This window comes from Phocoena sinus, chromosome 2 (genome assembly GCF_008692025.1).
Source record: "Phocoena sinus isolate mPhoSin1 chromosome 2, mPhoSin1.pri, whole genome shotgun sequence".
Taxonomy (NCBI): Eukaryota; Metazoa; Chordata; class Mammalia; order Artiodactyla; family Phocoenidae; genus Phocoena; species Phocoena sinus.
This window is the reverse complement of record NC_045764.1, coordinates 99,816,276-99,842,253: the sequence shown is the minus strand read 5'-3', so window position 1 is coordinate 99,842,253 and position 25,978 is coordinate 99,816,276. Positions and strand designations below refer to the sequence as shown.

Here is a 25,978-nt window from a genome sequence, read left to right as displayed (position 1 = left end):
TTGACTTTATTCTTAGATATTGGAGCAGATGGTCTGTGATGACTTTGCTTTCCATGACCAGCGCCGTTTTCGTTAATGTTAGAGATGGTTGGAGGAAGTTCCTGCATTCATTCATGGATGAGTTTGTTTGCGTGTTTATTCATCTGTCAGTAACTGGCATGTTTTCCGAAATGTCATTTATTATGTACCAGTGTTACTGACCAGGGTTCTTGGCCTCATTTATCAATAGAAATTGATCAGAGGCCAGATGAGAAATTCAGGCAAGGCTTTATTGGGACTTCTGCTGCAGCATGAGGGAGGGAAAACAAGTAACAGATTCCCTTGCTCCCTGAGGGAGGATGAGCTTGGCCCTTAAATGGGGTGAGAGTAGGGGTGGATTGGTGGGTCAGGCTGGAGGAGTGGCCTTGGTGGTCTGCCCACCCCCTTGGTGGTGCTGTGTGCAGGGTACATGCGTAATACCCTGCTTTTGCTCCCGACTCCTTATAAGTGGCCACTGGGTTTTTGGTCTTTTGGTATCTTGTTCACAATTTGCCCCAACTGTGCATGTATGCAGTTATTTTTAGTCACTTATAGTTTCTTTGTATTCTGTTGCTTGAGGAGACGTTTGTCCAGGTGCAAGCACTGCAGCAAAGGGTCCCAGGTCTCAGCCTGTCTCACCAGCTCCTTAATTTGGGGCATATACTTATACTACTTTCATTATTTTTTAATTTCTTCTTTAAACCAATTGATTTTTTTGCTTTGTTTTATTTATTTATTTATTTAATTTTTTTTTTGCGGTACGCGGGCCTCTCACTGCTGTGGCCTCTCCCGTTGCGGAGCACAGGCTCCGGAAGCGCTGGCTCAGCGGCCATGGCTCATGGGCCCAGCCGCTCCACGGCATGTGGGATCCTCCCAGACTGGGGCACGAACCCATGTCCCCCGCATCGGCAGGTGGACTCTCAACCACTGCGCCCCCAGGGAAGCCCTGCTTTGTTTTTACTTAAATAAAATTAACCTTATCTTAAACCAGTGATTCTCAAACTTTAGCGTGCCTCATCACGTGGAGGGCTTGTTAAAGCATCTTCCAAGTTTCTTAATGAGTAGATTTGGGGTGGGCCTAAGAATTAGCATTTCTAAGAAGTTCCAGGTGATGCTGATGGTCCAGGGACTAAGCTCTATCTTATAACAGTGTCTTATCAACACTGTCTTATAGCAGTAATACTCATGATAGCTTGGGTTTTATGTGCTAGTTTGATTTTTTTTCTAATGCACATAAAATAAATATTCAGCTGTTAAAGTCCAGCTGTCTGTTAGCAAAAAAAAATGACCTTGTGTGCATGCAAAACTTTGGAAACACTGAGTAGTCTCCAAACATAATTCAGAGGAAGCGTCCTTTAAAACTGAAGGTACGTACTTGAACGTGTTTCTGAACAATATAAGGCAGTGGGTGAAGCCGACGTGAGACACACACAGTGCACACGTTAGAGTCCGTGGGCAGGAACAGAGCCGCGGTTTTCATTTTGGGGGGAAATCAGAAATTCTCTAATTCCCCAGCTGTGTGCATAATCCAGTTTTGCCAGTGTCATGTGTGTATGGTAGCGAGGGACTGGGATACATAGGATGTGTGTGTAAAGAGAGAGTATAAATGAAAACCAGATTTAACCACAAACTGGTGACTACAGGCCTGGAAGTCTCCATGGAGAAGATGGACAAATCATAGTCACATAACTGGCTGGAACCATCCATCACGACTCAACACTGTTCGTGTTGACCCCAGACTTATCAAACCTCCCTGTGATTAAAAATACCCCGTGCCCCTTTTAAAGAGTTAGGGAAAAATTTCCCGAGTTTACAAGTGATTCTAGTAATTGGATAAAGCCAACAACCTTTAAAGTTCTTAGGCATTTTGAGTTTTGTTTATACCTGACGATGCTTACCCAACCATGAGAACAAAAGTAACTCACAAATAAACAAAACAAGCAAACAAAAACTCTGTGGAGGCAATAGCACAGGTTCTTTGGGCTTGAGTGACATCATTGGTACTGACCAGCCCGTGGTCTGGGGGGGAAGTTGTTCAACCTGTGTGCCTCAGTCTCTCCGTCTATAAAATGGGCCTTGATATAAGATCCACCTTGTGTGATGTGAGGATGGCATGAGTTAACCTCTGTAAAGTGCTTAGAACAGTTCCTGAGAAACGGCGCTGAGTAATGTTATCTATACCCTTATGTAACTAAGAGAAGCTCATTCAGTCCGTGACAAACTGCAGCAGTGGTTCCCACATGCCCCCACGTTACACAGATCATCTTTCACTTTGCTCTTGGTGAGGTGGAGAACACAACCCTGGTATGGTATCTGGCAGAAAGGACGTTTTGTTGTTGTGAGCTGATCAAAAACAAAGGTTTGTACAATAAAAAGGGTCACTACCAATTAGATCAAGTACTTGACTAGAAAGAACTATATTTTTATGGAGGGAAGTTCTTATTTTCCTCAAATGTTGAATCCTGTCAGTCAGGATCCCTTTTCCTTTTTCTGTCTTTCCATATTATATAGTATTTTCTTAAAAGACATTCTTCAGACTTCTTTTTTGTGGGCTAGGTTATCTGAATCCATTTGTTAGTTTCCACTGGGGCTAATGAGGCTTCAAAGAAGTCTGCCTTTTTCAAGCCCTTATAGTCCAAATCTCTATTCCTCCTTTTCACACATTCATAGAATCCCCAAACTACTGAATTTCAGGGTTGAGTTCTCTCTCTCTCTCTCTCTCTCTTTTTTTTGGCCGTGCAACATGATATGCGGTATCTTAGTTCCCTGACCAGGGATTGAACCCGTGGCCCCTACCGTGGAAGTGCAGAGTCCTAACCACCGGACCGCGAGGGAATTCCCAAGTTCTTTCTTTTTTTTTTTTTTTTTGCCGTACGCGGGCCTCTCACTGTTGTGGCCTCTCCCGTTGCGGAGCACAGGCTCCGGACACGCAGACTCAGCGGCCATGGCTCATGGGCCCAGCCGCTCCGCTGCATGTGGGATCTTCCTGGACTGGGGCCTGAAGCCATGTCCCCTGCATCGGCAGGGGGACTCTCAGCCACTGCACCACCAGGGAAACCTCCCAAGTTCTCTTTTTTAAGAAACAAAAACATCCTTTGTGTTGAGTGGAGACCTCTGCCTCCCCATCATCACCCCCAAGAGACAGGGAGGATTTGCCTTGGTCCACTCCAAGGCATTGGCAAACCCAAAAAATGTGGAGGGAGGGGACGGCCACCAACAAGACACAATTGAAAACTACCAACCAACTATGATTTGTTATTCTGTAACCTTTATATTCTCTTACCGTTCTCTTATGAACCCTCAAAGTGAGCATTCCACTAGTGAGGGCCTTAACTTCCTCCTTCTGCATGCTGCCCAGAGATTGTATTTTGTCATCCTTGTCAGGAACGGGGGTGTGTTTTCTTGCCACCTGTCACACTGGGACTGTTGGCACAAATACTTGTTTGAGGAGGAGATGAATCAAGATTTACTGCATGTTAGCTTTGCAGTGATCTTCATCAGTCTGTTGATTAGTCATAACTATATCTGTCACACCCTTACAGGTGCAATTTACACAAAATGAATCATTTCCAAATATATTCGATGTGATTTCTATTTAGGATGTAGCCGTTATTCCCAAGGGGCCTCAGTTTTGCAGGAAGGTTGGTTTAGCTAAGCTTCCTTTGTTTACTTTGTAGAGACTTGGAATTGATTAAGGTTTAGATATTGATCATCATATAGGTTAGGACTCAATATGTATACCAGACGCACACTTACTGAATTGTTTTATTCTTATTTGATCCATCTAGAGACTCTTATGCCTATATGATATTCTTTATATGATATATGAGAAAATTATTATAACCAGAGTGACCTTTTTTCTTATATTTTTATGTTAGGTATACATAAAGAAAACGGTATAGAAGGCGTAGAGGTTAAAGAATAGTTTTTCAGTGAACATGCTTGTTCCATCATAGCCCAACTCAATTCCTCCTCTCCTGGATGCCACCATTATCCCGACTTTTGTTAATATGATTTGCTTTCCTTGTATAGTTTTTTCATTTGTGTACCTAGGACTAGGATTGTTGGGTAAGGAGGTATGAATATCTTCAATTTTATCAGAAAATGTCAAACATTTTCCATAGTAATTGTACCGGTTTGCACTGCTGCCACAAGGGTATGAGAGTTTCCGTTGTTCCACATCTTCACCAGCAGTCAGTTTTGTCCAGCTCGATCCCTGATTACTAGTGAGAATGAGCCCCGTTCAATTCATCTGTTACTTGTATGTCCTCTTCTTAGAGTGTCTATTGACATTTTGGTCTATTTTTCATTTTCCATAGTGTTTTAGGAACTATTTACATATATTTATACTAGATCTTTATTTGTTCCAAGTATATTCTCCCACTCCGTGGCTTGTCTTTTCTCTCTCTTCATGGCATATTTTGATGAAAAGAAGTTCTTAATTTTAATACAGTCAAGTTTATTAGTTTCTTTTCCTTTATATGTGATGCTTTTTTGAATCCTAAATTCCTCCCTGCCCTGAAGCTATAAACATACTATGCTATGTTATCTTATAAAATACTTACAGTTCCGTTTTTTACAGTTTAGCTCCTTACTTGGGATAAAGTTGGGATCCAGTTTTCATGTGAATATCCACTTTTCCCAGCCAATAGTTATTGAAAAGACTACTCTTACTCTAAAGAAAGATCTTTTGTGCTGCTTCTGTCATATCTAGTGACCATAAATTTATGTTCTGTTTCTGGGCTCTCTAGTCTATTTGTCTGTCTCTTATCCCTCTTTCAGTACCACGCTACCTTAATTAGGTTGTGATATGGAAAGGTATTTCTTTATTAGATGGTAAGGCAAGTTGTCTTACTCTGATATTTAATTGGAGTTTCTTGGCTCTTACTGGCTTTTTGCACGTTTGTGCTTCAGTAAGCGTTTTAGAATGAGCTCCTTAAGTTTGAACAAAACAAAAACCCTTAGAAATGTTGAATGGGATTGCATTGAATCTGTAGATCAATTTGGAAAAATAAACATCTTTACAATATTGAGTCTTATCAAAAACATGGCTTGCTCACTTTCTGTGTCCTTCTTGGTAATATATTTCAATATAGTGTTTCTATTTTCTCATATGAAGTCTTAACATATTTTTGGTAAGGTTCTAAGTACTTTATGCTTTTAGAGGTACTGTGTCAAGTGTTCTTTGTTAAACTGTTGCTAATATCAGGATTGTTGTATACTGATTTAATATCCAGCAACTCTACTAAACTCACATATTAATTCTAACATTTTATCTGCAGAATCTTTTGGAATTTTCTAAATACACAATCATAGTGAATAATGGCTTTAGTTTTTCCTTTATTATATATAAAAATATGTGTGTATGCACATGTGTTTCTTTTTTTTCTTGTCTTACTGCATCTGCTAGTGCCCTTAGGAAAACAATGAATAGAAGTGGTAGTAACAGGTATTCTTGTGTTATGCTGACTCTCTTAGGGAAAACATTGAAAAGTTAAATACTTGTAATATTTAAAAATTAACATACTGTAGAGTTAACTTTTTTCTTTTTGGTATGAAAATTCTGATCCTGAGTTTTAACCCGATGTATAGATTCATGTAACCACCACCATAATCAGGACGGAGAATAGTTACATCACCTTCAAAATTCCTTTGTACGCTGCCCCTTTGTAGTCAAACCTTCCCCCCATCTCTAACTTCTGGCCACTGCTTTTCTGATCTGTTCTTCATCCCTATGGTTTTGCCTTTTCCAGAATGTTATAGAAATGAAATTAAACAATAGTTAACCTTCTGAGACTGACTTCCTTCACTCTGCATAATGCCTTTGATATTCGTCTTTGTTGATGTAACAGTAGTTCATTCCTTATTATTGCTGAGGAGTATTGCATTCTATGGATATACCACAGTTTATTTATACATTCACCCATTGAATTATGCATGATTTTAGTTCTGCAACTTATTCAGCTTCCTTGGATAAGCTGCTTCTCTATGCATCAGTTTCTTCATCTGTAATGGGGATAATGTACCTACATCATAGGGTTATTGTGGGAACAAAATGAGTTAATACATATGAAATACTTAGATAAGGCCTGATATATAGTAAGTGCTCAGTAAATGCAATCCATCATTATTGTCCCCAATATTAGTAAAGATTTTGAGGTAGAAAACTTGACAAGTTCAAGGAATAGCAAGAAAGCCAATGTGCCTGGCATGTAGTGAGAGGGGAAAGTGGCATGTAGAAGGTATGCAGGTGTAAGGTCATGAAAGGCCTTATGGACTGCCGCAGGGAGTTTTTTGTTTTTTGTTTTTGTTTTTTTTTTGTACGCGGGCCTCTCACTGTTGTGGCCTCTCCCGTTGCGGAGCACAGGCTGCGGACGCGCAGGCTCAGCAGCCATGGCTCACGGGCCCAGCCGCTTCGCGGCACGTGGGATCCTCCCGGACCGGGGCACGAACCCGTGTCCCCTGCATCGGCAGGCGGACTCTCAATCACTGCGCCACCAGGGAAGCCCTGCAGGGAGTTTTGATTTTACTTCAAGTGGAAAGCCAGGAATGAGACATGATCCAATTCATGCCTTTAATAGATCGCTCAGGCTTTGGTGAGATGAGTTAATGGTGGTGGTGGGAATGAAAGCATATTACTGCGGTGGTCCAGGGAAAAGATGGTGGTGGTTTGGACCATAGTGGTGGTTGTGGAGTTGATGAGAAGTGCTTTGATTGAAGGTAGGGTTTGGGTATAGAACCCACAGAACTTGCTGAGGGATCGTAGTTCAGTGGAACACATTTCCCATCAGAGTAGTGGTGTGGTTAGTCACAGTTATCAACAGCAACACTCCTCTCTCTCACAGCTTTCCCAGAGATTTTCCTCATCCACTTTAAAAAAAAATTTTTTATTGGAATATAGTTGATTTACAGTGTTGTGTTTCTGCTGTACAGCAAACTGAATCAGTTATACATACATCCACTCTTTTTTAGATTATTTTCCCATATAGGCCATTACAGAGTATTGAGACAAGTTCTCTGTGCTATACAGTAGGTTCTTATTAGTTATCTATTTTATATATAGTGTGTGTGTCATCGACTTTTGAATTGAAACCTAAACTTTCATGCCTGAATTTCTGAAATCCATCTGAAGAAATAACATGCCTTTTCATACATTTTTAAGTGACATCTAAATGACTTCTTTCTTACTCATAATCACAGCCGCAAACATATTTGTGTTTAAAAAAAAAATAAAGCGACTTATCCCACAGCAATTTTTTCTTCTAGCATTTTGCTTTGTGGTTCTCTGCAGCCTGTATAGTGCTGTGACTGACCCCACATTCTTAGTTGTCCTGCTGGAAATAAAGTCATCCCGGGTGCTTCATGCTTTGCCAGCGGGATGGTAGTTTTAGTGGTTGGCAGGAGTTCCTGTGTACACTTAGGACTTATTGTTGGAATAAACATTAGACTCAGACGAAAATTGGACCAGAAATTTATTTTTGTCCTCCTTTCAACCTCAACTCACCCTAGAGTCTCTCATCCATGTGACAAATGGTCTTGACTTTCTGAAGTGATCTAAAGATTAAAATCAGCCCTGGGTGCTTGCTTATTCAAATGGAGATTTCTTTTCTTTTTTGGGGGGGGGAAACAGTTAAAAATAGAGTTCTGTGATCTCACGTAGAGTTTTCTTTTATTTCCTGTGTGTCTGCTCTTAACATGACTGTATTTGTTCTTTGTGGGGCTTTAACTCCTCAAAGACAAACACCAGACCCGGTCTTTATCTGGAACACTTATTATACCTTTTTCTTTTTTTTTTGTTTAACCCTATCCGATCTGCTTAATTTGGGACGTCTCATAATTCAGGATTTGCTAAATCAGAGTAAATCTCCCTTCTGTTCTGAGCTTCTTGCTCTGATTTGCCCCCGTTTTCATCATCTCTTATCAGGTTAATGTCAAACTGTGGTATTTATTTACTCAGTTGACTTGTAGGAGGGCCTCTGGAATCTTGGAAATATTCACTTGAATTTTGTGCCTAATTTTGTGCTTCTTTGTAATTGGCTTCTCTTGTGATTACAGAATACCAAGCTGCTATTCTACACTTGAAGAGGGAGCACAAAGAAGAAATTGAAAACCTGCAGGTATATCTCTTTGATTCTCCTGAACTGGTTATCTGAGACTGATACTTGGTTTTCTCATGTGCTGAAGTAAAGACTCTGCTTTTGTTGACATATTTACCTAGACAGCATCTGCACCTTGCACCTGCCACCGGGCCTTGAGTTTATCCTGGGGATGAAAGCCTTGAACTCCATTTTTAATGGAATTCAATTCCTATTTTAAAAAAACAAAAACAAAAACAAAAAAAAACCCACAAATGCATTTGGGAAAAGGATTTGATTGGAGACAATGATGGTTTTATTTGGAAAGCAGGCAAGAAGATAAGAGTATTTACGCTTTTACTGTTTATAAGAAGGCTTTGAAAGATTGTTTCCTGCGCACAGTGCGAATTATTTTGTTGGACATCCTCCCAGCCATGTGTTCGTATCTGTCTGTCGCTTAGCATATGTCTGCAATGTGATGTCAAGCAGATTAAAGCACTTAAGGAAGTGGCCCTAGTAGGAGGAAGAGTTGTGCTGGGCCAGCCATTCCATATCCCCAGGGAGTGCTTGGAAGTTGCTGACTTGATCTCCTTTGTGAAGCCCAGAAAGTCTGAGGGATCATTTCCTTTGTCCCACTCATTACCATTCCCTATGTTTGGTATTTGCTTGCTGTGCCTGTAACAGGAAGTTTGAGAGTCTTAATTTCACATAACTAAATATTGAATCAGGCACTGATTCTAGTTTACTGATGGCTGGGGTTGACCCCATATCTCAGGAGAGAATATTAGCGAAATTCAAATCAAACTTGGTAGTATGTATAGTGCTTAACTCATTACATGCTAAGTCAGTGAGTGTGTGGATCAAATATTCTTCTTTCCATTAAATGATAATATCCTTTTAAAAATAACTGTGATGGTGTACTGGACTGTATATGAAGTCACTGCAGGTAGCAGAAAGACCATTAAATAAGTCATATGGGGTATGAATACAGGCCACCCCTCTCCAGCTTGGTTTAAGTAGTTTGGAGGAGAGAATGAGTCCATTTCACAAAGAAACAAAAAAGTGGAAAAGTACCTCTGACTCCTAGGGGACAAAGAGAGGGGGAGGCCCTTATCTCCTTTGTTGCCAAAGGTTCTACAGAGACCTTTTTTCCTTTGTTCTGGTGTGCAAAAGATTCTCAGCTGTCTCAGAGAAGCTGAAGTAGGGATTAATTTAAGAGGCAGATTGCTAAAGAGGGTGGTACAGAAGTGATTCTGTGAGAAGTCTTTTTAACAGCTCAGCTATAAGAGTTAACAGTACCTTCCTCAAGTTGTAGACCAGCCTTGGGAGGACTTTGACAGCTAAATAATATTCACAGGAACCACAGGTACTTACAATCTCCGGGTTCTTTCTTTGTGCTGGGCATTTTTCTAGTCATGTTCTGTGCATTATTTCACGTCTTTTCATCTCCACAAAAGTCCCATGATCTCACATCTCAAACTAGGAGACAGTTGGAGAAGGGGAAGAGAAGAGTAAATGGAAGGGGAAAAAGTATATTGGGATCATGATCTCCACTTAAAATAAAGGTTAGACCAAGATATGATTGACAGTAGTAAACGTTAAAAAATGTTCCTAATTATACCTTCAGTTTTAAGTATCTCTGAAATAATTACGTTCTTGTAATGCTGTTAGTAAACTAAAAAAAAGTCCCATATTGATGATCTATACCAACTTGCTGAAACCCTGTGGCAATGGCACGCTATCGCCATCAGCGTACGGATGGGGCAGTGTACCCCATCTGTATGCTGAACTGTAGTTGGGAACTAGTCCAGCAGTCTGACAGCTCGCGATAGGAAACTGGCAACTCTTATTCCTCATCTGACCTAGAGAAGTGTCTTGTAGGCAAACAGAGAATTTTAAAGATTCAATTAGGAATAGTTTCAAATATGGAGAGATTGCTAGCTGCTTCTAAAAAAAAAATTGGAAAAGCTGGCAGTGTTGGGCTTATTTTCCTGTATGGCTTTAACCTGCTGGGGTTAAGGGGCAGACGTCACTTCGACGAGGACACGTGTTCTCTAGTTTGCCACTGTTCCCATTGTGGGCCGTTTTCCCTGCCTGGCTCCTGTATGCCGTCATGAACCCCTGCTCTCTGGGAGATGTAGAAAATAACTAGGTGGGTAGCAACACCAACCAGTCAGAACAGACACAAATTTGTAAAACAACAACCCAGCCTGGCTGCACTCTTGGGGTACTCACTGAATAATACCTTCTCCACCTGTTTTATTCCACAAAGTAACAAAGTCACATCTCCTGTCACAGGACTGGTTAAAGACAATTGGTGAGCAGCTGTTTCCTTACTCATTTCTTTATGTGGATTTCCACTTGCAGCCTTCATTGCCTGTTAGATTTTCTTTCTCCACTTAACAGGTCACGGAGAAGTCAGACGTATTTCAGGACTTCTTCAAAATGCCTTTCTAGAATAAGAAAGGTTCCATGCTTAAAGGATACAAGAAAAGTGATCCATTCTATCGCCATATACAAGATTTGATATGTATGACATTTAGTTTTTTGAGACTGTTTTCATAGACTTTAAAGAAATAGCATGGTTCAACAGAGAACCTAAACTCAGTTTGCTATTCTGTTTTAGACCATAGATCTGTAGGGAAGTCATTTAATTGTTCAATTCCCCCACCTGGAAAATGGAATCCTTACCATTTTAAGTGATTTGATTGGAAGTTGAAACTTTCAGCCCAGAGTCCCAAGGCTTGTAAGTGGGGAGTCTGGAGTTGTAATCTCATGCATGCTCTGTGGAAGGCTGTGCTCTAGAAAGGGCTTGGTCCTGGGACCAACTTTTCAAAACGTGTAGCACCTTAGATACATAGTCTCCCTGTAGTTCAAAAGCAAAAAATTATTGATGACTTGAATGAATCCATTTCCAAATTCCATCAATTTATATATACCTTCAACTCAAAGCACTTGACTGACTTTTCTACTGAAAGCTCCAGCAGGAGAGTGGTGGCAGGTCAGACATTTTCCATGGCTTGACTATTTCATGTCATTTATGATTATAACCAGCAAAATTCTTAAATTTTGCCTAATATGCCCTTTATGTAGCAAACTCTGCCTTAGAGAGTATATGATCACTTCATAATATTCAGTATCATCTAGTTCAGTTTTCAGTTTTGAGTAATTCTGTGTTACTGATTTTATTTTTGAAAAAGTGGCACCTTACATTTACAGATACTTATTTGAGAAATTTTTGCTTGTGGTAGCTATTGCATAACAAGTTCATGGCCATTGGGTAGAAACATAGTTCACACCTGCCCTTTTAAGGCATGTAATAAAACTAATTTTACCACGGTATAAATGAAGAGTTTTTCCTTCAGGATTGTCTAGGAGCAAGGTTTGACAGTCACTATCACAGCTCTCGTGGAAAATCTTTCTCTACATAGTTGAGCTTTGTCTTATCGTAGTCAGAGAACCAGGTGTGATACTATTTTATGCGTGACGAGAGTATGAAAGAACTCAGGTTTTCGAGTCAGGATTCAGTTCAACTCCTTGCATGGTGACATTAGGAAATTAGTCAACGTCTCTGGGACTTCTCTCAGTTTCAGCATTTGTGCAATAATAATCATATTGATGCACAAATAACAAATGTTGGCAAGGATGTGGAGAAAATGGAACCCTCCTACACTGTTGGTGGGAATATAAATTGGTGCAGCCACTGTGGAAAACAGTATGGAGGTTTCTCAAAAAACTAAAAACAGAACTGCCATATGACCCAGCAGTTCCACTCCTGGGTGTATATCTGAAAAAAACAAAAACACTAATTCAAAAAGACATGCACCCCACTGTACATAGCAGCATTGTTTACAATTACCAAGATATGGAAGCAACCTAACTGTCCATCCTATACATCCAACTGTACATACAGTGGAATACTACTCAGCCATAGAAAAGAATGAAATTTGGCCATTTGCAACAACATGGATGGACTTAGAGGGTGTTATGCTAAGTGAAATAAGTCAGAGAAAGACAATTACTGTATGATATCATTTATATGTGGAATCTAAAAAAATAAGACAAGCTAGTGAATCTAACAAAATAGACTCACAGATATAGTAACTAGTGGTTACTAGTGGGGAAAGGGAAGAGGGGAGGGGCAAGATAGGGGTAAGGGATTAAGAGGTACAAACTATTATGTATAAAATAAATAAGCTAGTGGGAAGCAGCCACATAACACAGGGAGATCATCTCAGTGCTTTGTGACCACCTAGAGGGATGGGATAGGGAGGGTGGGAGGGAGACGCAAGAGGGAGGAGATGTGGCGATATATGTATATGTATAGCTGATTCACTTTGTTATAAAGCAGTAATTAACACACCATTGTAAAGCAATTATAGTCCAATAAAGATGTTTAAAAAAAATAACAGATGCTCACTACACTGTAGAATGTAGTACTGATATTTAAGATAGATTAAACATTATTGAGTAAAAAAAAATTAAGTTGCCTATTAGTGGTATGATTCCTATCATAAAAATTGTGTGTATGTGCCTGTGTGGGCTCATAAATAGTGATTTGAAAATTTTATTTCCCATAATGTTTACAGTGGTTGCCAGGTTAGGATATTTTTCTTTGTTAATTAGGCAGTTCTGAATTCCTTGAATTTTCAACATGCATATGTACTAGTTTTATGATTTAAAAAACTCAATAAAGCAATATAATCTATATAAATCAATTTTATATACTAAAATATAAATAAATAAGCTACAAGGGTATATAGTACAGCACAAGGAATATAACCAATATTTTACAATAACTGTAAATGGAGTATAACCTTTACAAATTGTGAATCACTGTGTTGTACATCTGTAACTTATAAAATATTATATATCAACTATAGCTCAATTAAAAAAATAATTTAAAAAATTATGATAATTTGATGATGCCTCCCTTCTAGGATTGTTCAATATGACGTATACCCGGTTACCAACACATGCTCAGTAAATACTATTTCTCATTCCTTTTGCCTTGCATAGGTCTCCTTATAATTAGGCAGCTTGAGTTTAGAGTGGTCCTCAGGCTCGTTTGGTTGAGGACTTCCCTGGGACTTTGACTTATTCTTTTAGGGTGACTTTTCCATGATCTTCCAGCTGTTCTTCGGCATCTGTGCTCTCTCTATATCAGGGGGTCTAAACCGGGCTTTCCCAAAGCTCATTCTACTGAACGGTGAGCCTCTGAAATGCTCCTTGACAAAAGTATTTCATGGTCAAATAAATTTGCCAAGTATCTTGTTCCCCTGTTAGAGCTTTACCATGAATAGAGAAGAATGGAGGGAGGGAGGGAAGGAGGACTGTATAGCTTGTTTCTCACATAATTCTTTTTTTCCTCCAAGTAACTGATGTTTCTGAACTACTCTATGTTGATTCGTATAATCTTAATGTACAAGGCACATTCTGAGTTCAAGTGAAATCCTTTGAGTGGTCTCATCACCTTTTCATGCTATCAAGGTCCTGCTTATTAATCTGATTGTAGGCACCTGGGGGGAGCAGTTTTCTTTCTGTCTTTGAAAGAACCCAGCAAAGTGCTTGGCACAGAGATGACACATAGATATTTCTTTGAAATATCTAACAACCTATGATTCAAAAACATTAGCACCTAAATGTAATCAGATCCTCACTGTGTGCCGACCTTTGTTCTATGCATTTGGCGTTTGTATCATAAAGAGTAAATGTAGAAATAGAAGCAAAGTAATAGATTTGTCCCCATTTTATACATGACAGAGCCTGAGGCTCCCAGAGACCATGAATTGTCAGAAGTCCTAGACTAGTAAGTGGAGGAACCTGAATTTGAATCCACCTAGATCTGTCTGACTTTGAAGCCGATGCTCTTTCTATTAATCAGTGCAACATTAATGGAAAGAATGTTAGATCTAGAAACAGAAGGTCTGGAGTGAGGTCTTACTTTGGGGACGAAGAGCAATGTGAACTTCGGGCAATTTTTTGGACTCACTTTCCTAATTTATAAAATGAGGGACGGACCAGGCCATATACTAATAGTACCTTTGAATTTTTATTATTGGCCCAAGCATACATTTTTTAAAATTTCAATTTGTCCACCACGGTGTCCTTTCAGCCTTAGGGTTATGTAACTCAGTCTCCAAAGCCCTGTTATTTACACCCCCCTCCCCCGTTTTCCTTTTGGCTTCTTCCGGAGGTTCCCCTTTCTAAGCCGGGGAGGGGCTCTTCTCAGCTCTGCTTGCTTCCGTGGGACACTGTTCGGGTGTTCAGTGACACTCTGCCCTCGAGCCTCCCAGGGCTGATTAGGATACCTGAGTCAGGGAGGGGATGCAGCTTCTCAGAATGGTAAATGCAGCTTCGATAGGAGGGCCGGTTCTTCTTTCTGACGGGGAAAAGCATGAGGGACGGGTAGGACTTCTTTGACTCTTGACTTCTTCAATTTTGAAAGTCGAAAAAAAAACAATGCGTGCCCCACATCTGGCTTTTGAGGAGCTTGGATAATTTAAGAATATTGTTTTTGACCAGCACTTTCAGCAGTTTGGAAGTAAGTGCCATGGAAATGACACATTGTTTTATCTGTTATTAACTAATGTTCTTTGGGTTGTGGGACAGAAGAAAAAGAACTAGCCAGCCGTCACATTTCCTTTACGGGAACCTTTTCTATTTACCCCATTCATCACAGGCACAGTCCTTCACTAAGGGGAAACTTAACTGAGCAATGGCCTCTGGCAGGCCCCTGCTCATTGTGCAACACCGGCACATTTCTAATCTGGTAACTCCTACTGTGAAGTGATCCAGGGATGGGCGCCAAACTAGAAATTAACTTGCATTCTACCTCGTGGTCCCCCAGAGAACCAAATGGTATGTTGGCCTCCACTAAGAGGAACTTGTAGACTTCCTTACTTTTGTCTCTCCAACCCACCCCACTGGTCCATTTCTAATAGTAAACACACTGCTGTTGAAACAAAATTGAGTACAAACTTGAGCCGATACAGCTAAATTTATAAAGACACGTACATCCTGAGCCTTTCCCATCTGTTATGTTCTTTGTTATCAACACAACACATTTGAATCTATTAATTTATGGAGAATACTTTGAGGGAAGGGGAGTAATTTGTAGATTGATAAACAAAACTTTTGCAAATATGAAATATGATGATTTCATTAAACCATTATGGTATTCCCCTAAGTGCCGATATTTCATTACCGAGATGCCAGGAAAGAAGACAGAGTGTTGGGAAATATTATTTTAATTTATTGTTTCATTGTGTATATACAGTACAATGTTAGGAGTTTAGTAGATTTGCTGGTTTGCTGGTGTTGAGATGCCTGTTGGGCCCCTGGCTACCTAGAAGCTTGTAGATATATTTGGAGTTGAACTTTGATGGAAAACACAAAGCAATTAATTCCCTAGCTGACTTAGCCCAGGAGCCCTTTGTCTCAGCCTTCAAGATGCTGTCTTGCCCCACATAATTCCATTATTTTTTCAAGCTGCATTTGCTGATAGAGGGAAAATGGTTGTAGAATGAAGAGTGTGTGCTTTACTTTCATTTGTATCATTGAGGCTGATGCCGGCTTTGTTTACCTCTCAGAGGCCATGGGCTCCAAACATCCCCGCTGAGTCTTCTTTTTTTTTAAATTGAAGTATAGTTGATTTACCGTGTTGTGCCAATCTCTGCTGTACAGCAAAGTGACTCAGTTTTACACATACACACGCACACACACAGACACACACACACACACACATTCTTTTTTTTTTAACATTCTTTTTCATTATGGTTTATCCCAGGAGATTGAATATAGTTCCTTGTGCTATACAGTAAGACCTTGTTGTTTATCCATTCTAAATGTAATATTTAGTTTGCAACCCCAAATTCCCAGTCCATCCCTCTCCCACCTGCCTCCCCCTTGGCAAGCACAAGTCTGATCTCTGTGTCTGTGAGTTGAGTCTGTTTCTGTTTTGTAGATAGGTTCATATGTGCCGTATTTTAGATTCCACATATAAATAATATCAAGTGGTATTTGTCTTTTTCTGACTTACTTCACTTAGTATGATAATTTCTAGTTGCATCCATGTTGTTTCAGATGGCATTATTTTGTTCTTTTTCATGGCTGAGTAGTATTCCATCCACATCTTCTTTATCCATTCATCTGATGATGGGCATTTAGGTTATTTCCATGTTTTGGCTGTTGTGAATAGTGCTGCTGTAAAAACCCCACCGAGTCTTAAACTCTGAACTTGAGTCACTCATGTGGGCCCAGATGGTTATTCTTTTTTCACTAGTTTTTGACTTTAGGGGACAGGCTGATGTTGGACCAGTGACTTTTTGAATGTTGGCCTTTGCTTTTTAAAAAATGTTTTTAAATTGAAGTATGGTTGATTTACAATGTTGTGTTAGTTTCTGGCATAGGCTTTTGCTTTTTTGACTCTTCATGAGAAACGAGGAAGAGAATGAAGTACGCTGAGCCTGTGGGGAGTGCTTCCTTCTCCCCACACTTGTCCTGCCTTGCTTCATAATGCTGTGTGTTTTGTACAGTCGTGTACCATTGGGTGAGTAATAGGTTTTTTTACCCATAAAGTAAGAGTATAGGACTAGGTAGTCTACATTTCCTTCTGAAGTTCAATTATTTCTGGCCTGGGAAGAGTGGGCCCGTGTGTCCGCCTCAACTCATCCCAGAAGTCTTTGAGGTCCCCTGGTCCCACATTACCTGCAGCAGTGCTGGGCAATGAGTCATAATATGATGAATAGTTGCTGAGCAGTATGACTGGACGTTGCTAGAAATTTCTTCATGACTCAAGGTATTTCAGTAGAAAGCTGTTTTAGAGGTAGCATTAGGAGCGCCAAAGAGTTCTTAACTTTATGGTGCCATCAAACACAATCCAAAGGAGTGAGTTTGCTCATGTTAATGTCATTTAAAAAGTCACCCCTGAATCAATTTAAATGAGCACGTGTACTCTTAATTTGCCACAACTCTTCCCCACGTTCCCTGTTGTCTTGCTGCTGTTGATTGCCAGGCCCTGTAGACATCCACGCTGGCGACCCCCGGTGTAGAGCTTGGAGAGGCTAAGTAGGAAAGTTCTCATCCTCTTTCCTCCATGGTTTCATGCGTACCAAGCAAACATCCTTGGAGCTTTTAGACCTTTGTGGGCTCTTACATTTCTTTTCTCTTCCTTTTTCCTTCCTTCCTTATTCCCTTTCTTTCTTCCTCCTGTCCTTCCCTGAAAGGGCTATTGATGGAATAGAGAGGGCAGCTGTGTTGGAAGGGTGAGCAAGAGATAGCTCTTTGTGCGAACACTTGGGTGTGGTTGGTGTTCTACTACTTTTTTTTTTTTTTTTTTCCCCGGTACGCGGGCCTCTCACTGTTGTGGCCTCTCCCGTTGCAGAGCACAGGCTCCGGAAGTGCAGGCTCAGCGGCCATGGCTCACGGGACCAGCCGCTCCGCAGCATGTGGGATCTTCCCGGACCGGGGCACGAACCTGTGTCCCCAGCATTGGCAGGCAGACTCTCAACCACTGCGCCACCAGGGAAGCCCTCTACTGCATTTTTAGGAAGCAATAGGGAGAAGCTTTGTTTGATTTTCAGAGTTTAAATGCTGAGTACCCTTTGCTTTCTGACTTAATTGGAGATGGTTATGACCATAATTGTTGAATATGAAGTACAAACGGCCAGGCACTCTACTTGGTGCTTTATATACGTAATTTCTAAACAAGTGAGGCTCGGAAGTTAAGTGCTGTCCTGCGTTTTCATAGCTGGCTGGTGGAATGGCAAGATCTCCTAACCAGGTCTGTCTGGTTTCTAAGTCTACTCTGTTTCCACTGTCCACTTGTCAGCTGATTTGACGCATTTTCTCTAGTATAATGGTTTTCTAACTTTTCATTTTCCCTCTTCCCCTCATCCTGTGGCAAAGACTTCTGCAGATCATCCCTTATTTTTATCCTGTACAAGCTCTTTCTATGGTAAAAAAACAAAAAAATGGTGACATTTATGTGATGTTTATAAAGAAAGAAAAAAGAGCAACAGAGACCTCTTATTTCGCTGGGTTCAGAAATGACGAACTGTTCTTCCTACCTAAGTATAGAAGAAAAGAGCACCTAGAACTGCATTTCTCGTAGCTGGTCCTGAGCCCAGCTTGAGGAAGAGCCTCTAGTATTTGTCACCATAATCTTGATATTTGTCTATATTCATCTTAGAGATTTGAAACCTGAATCTCAGAGGAATCAATTTCTGAGACCATAAATTAAGTAAGAAAATACAGTGGCAAAACTTCTCTGCATCTTGCCAGCTACTCACTTCGTTGATTTCTGCAATTTGAATATAGTTCCTCAGCTGTTCTCAAACCTATCTTCCCCAACAGAGCTCCAGCATTGCTGACTCCTTAAGCAAATGGGCGATGTGCCTCTTCCCTGTGTTGTCACCTATTTGTAGGATGTGCCCACCTGTGATAAATGGGCACCCGTGCTTCTTCTAACAAGTCCCGCCTCACGTGGGCTTTGGAATCTAGAGTGTGAATATATGATGTCTGTGTGTGTTGCGTGTGTGTGCGCGTGTGCTTTGATCATTTCACCGCAGCTGCTTCTACTGAAGGAGTGATAATAGCTGATATTTAGTGATATGAGGATTAAATGAGTTCTTACACCAACCCTGTGAAGCGGCACTCAGCCTCTACACTGAGCCTCTGAAAGTTCTTCCACCTTGAAGGTCCTTGCCTAGAGAGGATTTGTACCATGACCTTGGTTCTGGACTGACCCTTGCCTTTGATCTCTCCTCGGGTCGAATATCAGGCCTTAAGGACGATGGACCTTAGCAGCAGAATTTGCTGAAAAATAAACCCACATAATGAAGTCAACTAACCATTCATCGGATGAAATGTAACACAGCTCTAGGCAGGACGGCTGAGTAGAAACACAGGTGTGGAATCTTCCTTGGGTTGAATCCTATCTCCATTACCAACTAGATGCGTGGCCTTAAATGATCTAAACCTTTCGGAGCTTCAGTTTCTCATCTGAAACTGTGGTCATGGTGACATTGTAACTTGGTTGACGTGGTGCTGATTGCAACTGTTGTGTTAGCTAAGTATGGGACTGGAGGTACAGTGGCAGTGGTAGATGACGGATAAATAACTGTTTGTTCCGAGGAGCAGCATGTTCAGTTCACTTTAAGCCAGTGGCTGTTGATGTGTATTCTTTGACAGTAACGTTTACTCAATATAAACCATGCACCTGTATATATATATAAAAATAAATTCTGTGATTAATGTTATACCTAATGTTCCAAAGAGCATTGCTTTTAATATTTTTGTGATATATGTGTGATGCTCTCGTTTCCATTACTGCCTGTTAAAGGAAATATTGCTGCTGCCATGATTTTATGAAAGAAATATCTGAATATGTGAAAGCACCCCAAGAGTTAGGGCCCCCCAAGTCTCTGCTATAAGGTATTGCATTTCAAAATTGTTCTTGCTCTAAAGATAAACTCCTTAAAATGCAATTATATATATATAACCCTGCTTTTTATAGTTTATCTTTTTTATAAAAATACTCATTGAGCACCTGTCAAATATGAAATGTGCTAGAGATAAAACATCACTTAAGGGGACTTCCCTGGTGGCGCAGTGGTTAAGAATCCGCCTGCCAATGCAAGGAACACGGGTTCGAGCCCTTTTCCGGGAAGATCCCACATGCCGCGGAGCAACTAAGCCCGTGCGCCACAACTACTGAGCCTGCACTCTAGAGCCCGCGAGCCACAACTACTGAGCCCACGTGCCACAACTACTGAAGCCCGCTCGCCTAGAGCCCGTGCTCCACAAACAAGATAAGTCACTGCAATGAGAAGCCCGCGCACCGCAACGAAGACTAGCCCCCGCTCGCCACAACTAGAGAAAGCCCGTGCGCAGCAATGAAGACCCAACACAGCCATAAATAAATAAATAAATAAGTAAATTTATTTAAAAAAACAACAAGCCATCACTTAATAATAGCAGCTAACATTTATTGTATATTACCATATGCCAGATATTCTACTTAGCACATACCCTGGATTATTTTGTTTAATCCCCACATGGATTATGTTCTCAGAGGATTTACTGTTTAGTTAAAAGAACAGAATGTACAATAAAGGCTGAATAACAGGCAGCGTAAACTAAGTCCCTCATGTTACCCAGAGGCTAATGAAGGGAAAGACTATGCCGTGTTAGCATTTTAAAATTATCTCCTTTCAATGGGATTTGCAAATTTCCGATCTTCGATCTCAGCTAAGAGAATTCTCAAGTCTCAGATGTTCTGATTGCCTTAAATGAGTGGCAATTTCTTTAATTATTTGTGAGTGGCAATTATAAAGTGTGCCTTCTTCTTACCACGTATGATAGATTTAGTTTATAGAGTGATTTCCCTCCCCTGCCCACCCTGTTTCCTGAACATGGTAACTTCACGTCTTGGACCTTGGTCAGTTGTGCTGTTAAACACTATAACTTTGGGGGTTCCTGAAAAAAAAAAAAAAAAAAAAAAGCTGCTGTAGGTGTCTCTGTAATACATTTCTGCTTATTTTCTTTTAATACTCTGTGTGCAGTGACCCCCTACCTGTTGAAAATAGATATGATATGCATAATTTAAAGTATTACTTGAGAAAGGTATTGCACAGATAGGTGGATCTGTGTGATCGGTTATCTGTGTATTACAATTATTTTGGAAGCCATGCCCCAGTCTCACCACTGGAGGTCACCTTCACTCTTTTTCTCTTAATAAAGCGCCAGGTTTTCTGTTGATGATTAAAGGAGCTTTCCAGTTTAGAGCTTTGCCTTAAACACATGAAGAAGAAAATCGCTCTTAGTTTTTTTCACAGAACAGCATACACAAATATGTATGGATAGTTCTATACTCATAGGCATAATGCTTAATGTAATAACAGAAGCCGTATGTGTTGTGTTTATGGCCATAAATATACGTGCACATTCTATATGACAGAAGACAAAGAGCCACCAAAACAGTGCCTCTTGAAATGGAGCATCTGTGTTTCCTCTAAGAATGGACTCATCGAAAAGAAATTAGAGGTCTCTCTGTTATTCGTTCATTCACTATATGTTAAACTGCTGACTAGGTGTCAGGCACTGTGCTAGGCGCTGGAGGGAACAGAACACACACGATCTCTACTTTCTTGTAGGGAGCCTCTAGTCCAGTCAGAGACAGATGTTGATAAAATAATCAGTTAATATGATGAGTGCTGTGAGGAAAAATACAGAACGAGGTGCTATGGATAGACTATAATTTAGATTTGAGGGGTCAGGGAAGGATACTTTTAGGAAGTGACATTTACGCAGAGACGCAAAGGGTGAAGAGGAGTGTGGTTGGTTTGAGGACTCTGGAGAGGCCAGTGTGCCCAGAGGGCAGTGAGTATCAAATAGGAGAGAGTTTGGGGGAGAAGCTCTGGAGTAGGATTTTTCAAAGTTTTTAAACTGCATCCTGGACTAAGAAATAAATTTTACATCAAAACTCAGATTACATGTTTGTGTGTGCGTGAAATAAGGGTTCTGTTAAGCAGAAATTATTTCACGTGATGTATTCTGGTATATTCAACTCTCTTATTGTAAAAATGCTGGCGATGAGGCATAAATTGATTTGTTATCCCACTCGTGGATCACACACCACAGTTTGAAAACCTTGGGTGTGGAGGGGAACAAGAGGCTGGATTCTGGAAGGGTCTGGTTGGTCTTCTTAAAGCTTTCCAATTTCATCCTCAGAACAGTGGGAATCTACTAAATCTGAGCAGAGAAGTGTGTGACATGAATAGGATAGATGTGTGTTTTCAAAAGACCCCCCGGCTACTGTTGCATGGGATAAATAGTAGGGGAGCCGGAGTGGAAGTGGACAGGACAGTTGGGAAGCATGGCCATCTTGCGGGTAGGAGGTGATACTGGCTTTGACTAAGGCAGGGGCATGGCTGGGAGAATTCACGCTCTCTGACAAAAATCACTGACTTTCTATCAGTGCTGATGGTTGCTTCTGCTGAAACTGGAGCTACTAAAACCCACTGTTGCCTCTCTGTTTTGCACAGCTTGATTTTTTTTCTTGGGTACCTAGACCGCTACTTGAACATAATAAGTACACAATAAATATTTGTTGAATGAATTAATTAATAGGAAGGAAGAAGGTGCTGACACTGTACTACCCTTTTGACTGTGAAATGAGAAAGCTCTTTCTTGGTATCTGCATACCCTTCTCTCATCATAACTGAATACATACACACCACCAGGACAATTACTTTTCTCGACAAGTAGGTGACAATTTCTTATACAGTCTTTGGAAGCTGTTAGTGGGTATGTATATAATATAGCTCTGTGTCTTAATACTACATATGGCATGACCCCTTTCTGTTGCAAATAGATATAATACACATAATTTAAAGTTTTCTCACAAAATTGAGAAAACATAGAATAAAGGGGGTTTTTATTCAAATTTGGATGGGGTTTATAAGTTGAATCTTATGAAATTGTTGATATTTGACCTGTTTTGACTCTAAAACAGCAATTTCATATGGCTTAATGCAGTATATTAGCACCAAAAGGCAAGGCAGTGAACATGTGCTGGAATTACATTCCTCCGAATGGACCATATCCTGAGATGCTCATTGGGGTCAGGCAGGGATTGAGAGACTACAACTGAGAATGCCCTGAGGCATTGCCTAAAGGATAGTGACCTGTATATTCTATGGTAACCTTTTTAAGTTAGACCTTATTGTTGAGACCTCTCATGACTCTTGTGTCCCATGTCAATTACAGAATAATCTTGGTGAGCAATTTCCTGGCCTTCAGGCAATCCATGAATAAAAAATTATAAAAACTGTTTATCCAACTTCAATGAGTATTTCCTGGTCTAGTGAACAGGCTAAATATTTCATGGTTCTTCCTAAGTGAGCCCAAACTGTTTTATGTTTAGTCCATAAAAAATGAATAATGCTGCCCCACTATTGATCATGTTGGCCTCTGTAATACAGGTCTTTCTAAAATTATTTGTATTTTGGTTTCCTCAGAGACCTTTCATAGTAAAACTTTCACTTCTAAAATTAGAAGTTACAGGAATATTTTTTGTGGTACAGACACATACAAAGGCAGATAATTGGAACATTAGCAAAGGAACTGAATTAAACCTAGGCATTATATTGATTGCACGTCTTTTTGTTAAACAAATGTTTTGTTGAATCTTTACTTCTCCCACAGGTACCAGTTTTTTTTAGGTAAATGAAATTTGAAAACTGAGATATGTTCTGTTCGATACGTAACCTGGAGGGTCTTTTGATTTTTTAAAAATTAATTTTCAGTTAGTCCTGCTGGAAATTTATGGATGCTAAGTCTGATCTTGTTTTTCCTGCTTCATACTTACAGTTCTCAACCACAACATCTCCTAACCCTTTTAAGTGGTGAAAATCTGTAATTATCTTCATGCAAAAAAAGGGTTTTCCTTTTTGATATTCTCAGCGCATAAAATAACATTGATCCCAAAGTTGATGAATGTAGTACAGCATCATTATTTTCTCTGTGGAATTCCCACATTCTAGAGTAGCGGCTCAATCTTGAGGCTTGATTGCCAAAATCAAGTGGAAAGTCCTTTGCTTCTGCTATAAAACAATGGTGGATGGGCTTAAAACTGAGGAGGGGAGAAAACAAGATTGCATTACAAATCTGGCAACATCGGCCACACTAGTAAAATCAAATCCAATGTTGTTTTATGACTAAATTTATGTGAGCGCCCAGGATCAAAGGGCTCAAATCTCACTGGACTACAAGGTCCATAGTTCATGGCAAAAACTCATCAAAAAGAACATTTTAGTCGTTTAGGCTTTTCATTTTAATCAGCCACAGTCATAAAAGAGCCTTTAGGTGTCCAAAAACATTTTGCAAGATCAAGAGGTTGTTTTCTCGGTCGTAGAAGCAGCTTTCTTATTGGATCCATATAATGCCTGTGGCCTTAGCGTGTCAAAGGGCCACTGCCTCCGCATTGTTTGCCCTTGTGGGATGGTTTCTTTCGGTTCTTCTAACTGTGTATTATGTGACAATAAATTATGGTGTCTGACGGAAGGACCATAAAATTTTCACACAATCTATCAAGCTATTTCAGCCATTTAAAGTTTGGCCTCTGACAGCAAGCCAGGTACTTTGTAATGTTTAGACAGAAACAGAGTCTACTGCCGGCATCTTGACAAGTGTCTAGAGACAGCTCTGCACGGGAGAAAGAACACGAGGCCTGAGAGTGGGACCCAGTCTTAAGTCACAGCCCGGCTACTTTGTACAACTGTGACTTTGGACAACCCGTAAAATGGGGATCCTACCTTCACCACAGTGATGCTCTGATTCTATAGGGGAATATTTGTGGAGCTGCTCTCCCGCAGTAAGAACAGATATGCCTTAGGCCTCGACTGTACAGGGAACCAGCCCGAGCAGCCCTGCATTTTCAACAGGAGACCCGAGTAGGTACAGGGGAGAGCCTGGCTGGAGAGCAGCAAAGTGATGAGAAAATGTTCCCGAGAATGTGGAAGAGGGTGAAATCAGGGACCCAACAGGTTGAATCAGCTCTGGGGGAAAAGGGGGGCACTTCTTTTAAGATAAGAAGAAAATAGAGAATGAGTGCCTTTGTGTCTAGGCTATTAATGCCCTTATTTCTTTGCCTCTTTTTTTTTTTTTTTTCACCTTGGCCGCTGCACATAGGAAAAGAAACAGAGACACCTGATATTTCCCTACCCAGTCTCTTCGATGTCACCCTCTACCACCTCTGCTGCGCTTTCTCTCATTCGTTGTTCCCTTTCTGGCAGGTGCCTTCCCCTATTAGTAATAGTATATTCAGCTCTTCTCTACTTTAAAATCCCTTCACTTGACTCCTGCTTCTTGAAGTTTCCATCGTCCTCTCAATGGCAAGGTTCTCAAACATTAGTTACATGTTGCAGATTCTCCTACCGCCTGCCTTCTGCTACCTGTACTGAAGCCCCTGAGACCACAGATAAGTAATCATCAAGTGCTGCTGGTCCCCTCTGGGTCTCCACTGGCCTTGATTCTAGAACGTCAGCGCTGAAATGCTTCCCCCAGCATCTAAGACGCTGAATTCTCCATTATTCCTCCTCCTCTGAGTGTTTCTTCATCTCCTTTGCTGCCCCCTCAGCCCTGCCTCTGCAGCACCCTCAAATGTGACTCTCCAAAAGGTGGCCTTGAGTTCCCTGGCTTCCTGTATGTTGTGTTTAGAGATTTCCTTTATTGCTGCAAGTCTGTATCTATGTAAAGGCTTTCCACACCTATTTATTCGGATTCAGATGTTTTCCTGAGTTCCAGCTCCAGGAAAGTTCTAGTTTTTGCTGGAAAACCTAGCCTGGGAAATGTCTTTAATATCTCACATTTAAAATTTCCGAAGCCTCAGCATCAAAAATGCAAAGAACCCCAGGGTTGAAAGGACTCATCTCCTTGTCTCCTTCTGACCTCCCCCTACACAATGTAAACACAACACAAAATGGTGGGAAAAGTCTTTTCTTAGCTGCCCTAATGAAAGGATCCACTGTTCTCAAAGTCTGGACTAGAAGTCTCAGATGCATCTTTGGCAACTCCTGCACCCTCAGCTTTTGCGTGTAGTTGATTGCCAAATGATGCTAATTTTAGCTCCATGGTCCCTTATATACACTCATGCCTTGGCACCCTGCCACTGTCATCCTAATTCATCACACCTTTCCTATATTCAAGCTGTGTTATAAATTGCTTAAAGATTGCTGTTGTTCTCTCTTACACACCTTTAATAGCCTACTATTATTGTTAGTCAGGTTGAGTCCAAGTCCTTGGTGTGGTATTTAAGACTTTCTAAAATCAGATGCAAACATACAGCTTTAGTCTTCTCTTCTACTTTTTCCCAATACTTT

The 25,978-nt window shown here is 40.6% G+C and overlaps 1 protein-coding gene across 2 annotated transcripts in view; it reads left to right on the top strand.

Moving 5' to 3' along the window:
- The window catches only part of FMN1 (formin 1), a 406,404-nt gene that overhangs the window by 144,161 nt on the left and 236,265 nt on the right, over positions 1 to 25,978 (top strand). For both annotated transcript variants that reach the window (XM_032623988.1, XM_032623989.1), the window contains one exon: positions 8,074 to 8,135. In XM_032623988.1, the coding sequence (XP_032479879.1) occupies positions 8,074 to 8,135 (62 nt within the window). The remainder of the gene's footprint in view (positions 1 to 8,073; positions 8,136 to 25,978) is intronic.